This window comes from Neurospora tetrasperma (genome assembly GCF_000213175.1).
Source record: "Neurospora tetrasperma FGSC 2508 unplaced genomic scaffold NEUTE1scaffold_3, whole genome shotgun sequence".
NCBI classification, from domain to species: Eukaryota; Fungi; Ascomycota; class Sordariomycetes; order Sordariales; family Sordariaceae; genus Neurospora; species Neurospora tetrasperma.
Window position 1 is genome coordinate 664,032 of NW_009799101.1, and position 5,224 is coordinate 669,255.

Here is a 5,224-nt window from a genome sequence, read left to right on the forward strand (position 1 = left end):
GTATATAACGAACAAGGCTTTCCTAATATATATCGGCCGCGCTAAACGTTATAAATATGATTAATATACCCAATACTTTAATATAAGTACGAAGTTTACAGCTTTTCCGTATTTAGTATAGTTGTATACCGCGTATCGTATTAGCAAATCGAACAATTGAATAAAGTAACCGTTAGGCTTCCGGAGCATTAAATTGAACCGCTTCCCTCAATACTTCAATACTAGCTAGACACTTATTATTTATACTATTACAATTAGACTATATGAAAAACTAGCTTTTTAAATTAGCCTATTAACGTATTATAATATTGAAGATAACGAAAGGAAACCGGTAGTATCGAATAAATCGCCTATTATACTATTTAAATATATACTAAATATAATTATTATATTTAATCGAACGGATTCAAGGTTTAATAAAGTCGGTTTGCCCTCGGGAATAGAGTATTAAAAATACTTATAATAGGATAAATTAAATTCTATCCTAATTTCTTATAGCGGTATTATATAAGGGACCGGGTTTAATATAAATTTGAATTGGAGGATACTGCCCAAAAGCGGGTTGGACTAGTATATTAGCTGGATTTTGAATATTAGCCGGAATAGGCTATCCCCCTAATATTTAATAAAATTATTCTATATCTATTTAGTTAGCTATAAAGTTGGGAAGGGCAGCAACTTCTAGTTTAAAAGCATTTTCCCTCATATTCTCTATTCTTATTATCGCCGTCCAAATTGAGATCCTTATCATCGGGAAATCATCGGAGTTAATATCATAAATAATCAAATCATTATATACATTACTATTAGGAAGCTATTCAAACTTATTAAAGCGGCCCTCAATAATCTTGATATTTCGATATCCAAGGTAATTTCCCCTAAGGAAATAGAGCTAGGTACGAATATTATTAACGTTAACGATTATAGCCTATCTAATTCGTCGGGCGGTACGGGGTTTATCCTTAGGTCTACAAAGCCGAAGGATTATAATATCGAAGTCGCAGGGAAATAGGGGTAGCTAGTAATAAATATAGCTAATATCCTATAAAAAGTTAATAATATAGCCTAAATATTTATATCAGGATCCTTTAATAACCTAGATATTAATAAATATATATACCCGGGTAATAAATTATTCCTCGATTTGGTTAAGCTCTAGCAATTCGGTAGGAATATTCCCGAAGTCTAAATAGTTATCCGTATTAAAATAATAAGAATTACTAAATACTCTTCTATTATTATAAATATAATACTACCGGTAATAACTATTAACTATATATATTTTAAACTACTACTTGTTATACTATAGGTAATACTCTATAACGTCCTATCTTTAAACTTCTTCGAATACCTTAACTATATTAAAGTCGATATTAGGAATAGCTTTGGCTAGGAGGTCTTAAAGTCCTTAATATAGCGGGTCCCGTTCAAATTCGATACCGGTAAATTTAGAAAATTATCGAGGTAGTAATAGAAATGGTAGTACAAATTATTCAAAGTCGGGATAAACATCTTATTAAATAAGACCACAATATACTTAATATTATATTAAAAAATAGGGTAGTAGCGGTCTATAATTATCAAAAGGTAGAGAAGGATTATAATAATACAAATTACAATATTCCTTCTCTTTATTATTATTAATATCGAAGAATAACCCCCGTGTAAATACCCTTCAATAATATATATAGAATTTATTCTCGAAGTCGATATTACTATATAGTATACCTAGCTGGTAATATCTATAAAAGTTAGATTCAATATACCTATCTACTATAGCCTAGGTAATATTATATGGTCGGTAAAAGAAATAGTTATTCTCTAGGTTTGAGTTTGAGTCTAGATTTGAATTTGGGTTAGGGTTTTAACCAACGTTAGGATCGTAGTTCTCTATATTATCCTCATTTATATTATTATTTAAATTATTATTCCTATTATAAATACTAGTGTTGTACCTTCTTTAACTTTCGAGGGAAGGGCTAATTAAAATTTATTAATTATTACAATAACGATAGTAATAATTATACCGAATTTGGTTAATCTAGCGGCGGGCTATAATAATATTAGGAGAGTCCTATATAAAGTATGATGAGCTATATTTATAATTTAAGGTATTTATTATCTTAAATATATTTGTAAATTGTTGCCTACAGGAAAGAAAGGGGTAATTAAACGTATAATACAATTTCAATCTTAAAGCTATCTATTGATATTAGTAATTCTTTAAAATTATTATACTAATTAAGCCGGTGCCGGGGCTAGTACTAGGGCTGATACTAAGGGTTTTTAGTACAGTATTAGTATAAGGGGTACTATAAGGGGAAGTATAGGTAGTACAATAAGTAATACTATAGGTAGAAATAGCTATAGTACCCGCTCTAACAATTTATCGAATTCTTCTTTACGGGTATCTATCCGACTAAGTTGGTACTGTTGGTTTAGAATTAGAGCAATAACTTAACGGGGCTAAGGGTATAATTAAAGTAGTCGAAGTAATAAATGTCTTAGTAAAGAAGGGCCTCGAGGCTAAAGTTAAAATTGAGGCTGAATTTGAAATTAAAGTCTTGGAGCGGGCCGTAGTATCCTGGAAGGAGATTGTTCGGCGGCATCTCTTTTATACTATATAGTCTATTAATAATATTAGTTATTTGGAGTAAACTAACCGATACTATTTAAGTCGTATCTATAACCCTCCGCGGTTCGGATTATAGTATTACCTATTACTAAATATCCTATTCACCCATAGATAGTAAGATAATACAATATACTAGGTTTATAGTAGGATTTACGTACTTTAAAGGATTCATTATTAAATAAATAGCACCGGTTAATTAGTAAAGGGAATATTGGATAGGGATAGAGGGGGATTCGACAGAGGTATATACTTACCTCTATTTATTTATTGCAGTATTCTCTACAATTCTGCACGAATTTAGTGGGATTTCGCTTATTAGCAAACTCGATATCGGGTTTATATTAATAATACGTTTTATAATATCTAGTACGTATATTTATAATAATAATAAAAGGAAAGATATACAAGCCCCTAAAATAAATAGATAGAAACTAACGAAAAGGAAACCCCTAGAGAAAAGGAAACCCCTAGAGAAAAGGAAACCCCTAGAGAAAAGGAAATCCCCCACACCTGCGATGATGTGTCAGTAATAGTAAGCAGATGGATGGGAAGGAGAGAATTGACTTAATAAACGGGATCTGGAAAGTGGGATCCACATCCACTATCGAATTCAAGGCAATACCCAGTCCTGGATTTTCGTTAACTTTCTTTATAGGGTAGAGTTTTGGGTTGTTAATTAGTAGGACGGTAATAGCGATAATAATAATTATTCGCGTACCCAGTTCTTTTTAAGGTAATTAACAATGTTACAATTGATATACTATACGTAGCGTTATCGTTGGATATTAGGGAAGGTCTGGTCGATTGTACTAGTAAGCTGGGTATTACTATCGGTAATAGCTACTACTGGGTAAGGGATTTCAAGGTTATTGGCCGCTTCCCTAATATACTTTATTAAGAAACCAAACCCCTCGTCTCTCTCGTTATTTAAAAGCGCTTGAAAGACTAGCAATAAAGTCTTTTCTAGGGTAAGAACCACGCCCTAAATAAGAGGAAGGTTATATCGGTTGGTCTTATACATTATATTAATCAAAAGAATATATAGAAACCTAAATTATATTCGATGCTACCGGTTAGTAACCTAGAAGGTATAGTATAGTATATTTTTATCCCTTTCGAAGGTCTTATATTTAAATGTAATATTCGACTTTTTCTATAATTTTTAAATAAACGTTTAGGTATTGTTATATCCCTCTCGAAGGTTATAACGGGCAATTTAGTATATATTATCGAAATTACTATAAGTCTAGGGTATTTTAGGATACTTATCTTTTATAGTAGTAAAGATAGTTAGTATTGTAAGGTTGTACTGCAATAGGAGGTTACCCAAAAAAATATTTACTCTAGGGTTAACCTCGTAATCCCAAACTATAGTATAAAATATAAAGTAGCCTTCTAACGTATATAATAGGGGATAACCAAGGTATATTAAATCTATTGCCCGGGCAATCCACTTCTACCCTATCTTCTTTTTAATTTGTAGTACGATTCTAAAGGGATAGTAGCGCGCCTTCTTTCGTAATATAGACCTCCTCTTTGAATTTTAGTTCTATACTAGTAGTAAATAGTAACTAGCGTGGTCGCAAAGAAAGATAGTCTTAATAATAGAACCGTCTTCTTCATAGCCCGGCTTCTTAAGTTTGTAACTACGCTAAATTATAATACTAAAGCGATAGCGACGATAAAAATTAATAAAGTATATAAATAGTTTATTGTAGTCTTCAATTAAGTCGAGGGAGAAGAAGGGATTATTTACTAGTACGGTCTAAGTAATATCGGATTCGAAGGAAGCGTTAGAAGCGAAGGTACTAATTGAAGAGTCCGACGCGCGATGGCGAGGGCGTTAGGGGGCCGACGTACGAGGGCGCTTATTGGAGGAAGGCATCTACAGCAATCAATCAATATAAAAATCAATTAAATATAACAACTTTACGTACGCTGAAGGTATTATTAATAGGTATAGAGTACTAGTATAAATATATATAAATTACTAGAGTACTAGCGCTAATTGGTGGTGTAACTGTATACAAAGTACTGGTGCAAATGGCCGTGTGAAAAAGAGTGAAAGAAATGACTAAGTTAGAGGGGATATTGCGTATATTGAAAAGACGAAATTTTGCGGGTAAAAACGGGATTTACAATGTCAAGTATCATCAGCTGAACCGCCCCATTTTCCTTGTAGAGGTGGATACATGTAAGTTTTTGGGGGGTGTGGGGAGGTTAACTCAAAAAAAAGGATACGGAGTTTATAGGAAGCCGAAACGAAGTAAGTCTTATTGGCAACGATCTTACGAAAGGTATTAGGACTAATAAATTTCTAATTAGATTTTAAGACTGTGGCGAAATTTAAAGTATAATGGAAGTAAGGGATTTTATAAATGATACTATACGAATTAATATAAAGATTTAGAACGATCGAAGGGATATAGATACTAATTTTAGGGGATTTAGAGGTCCGGATTATTATTAAAAATATAAAAAACTATTACGGGCTCTAGGTAAATTAGAATTATAAAATTAAGAGAAATTGTAGAGCCTAAAGACGCTTCCGGGGAGGAGACTTTAAAGTCGGAGGTAAAGTCGATCGGA

General features: G+C 32.3%; 1 protein-coding gene across 1 annotated transcript; it reads left to right on the top strand.

Moving 5' to 3' along the window:
- Nucleotides 1–4,705: 4,705 nt before the first annotated feature.
- NEUTE1DRAFT_41142 (uncharacterized protein) lies at nucleotides 4,706–4,939 on the top strand (the record flags this gene model as incomplete). The annotated part of the gene is made up of 1 exon (XM_009851932.1): nucleotides 4,706–4,939. The coding sequence occupies one exon, from the start codon at nucleotides 4,706–4,708 to the stop codon at nucleotides 4,937–4,939; it is 234 nt and encodes a 77-aa protein (XP_009850234.1).
- Nucleotides 4,940–5,224: the final 285 nt, after the last annotated feature.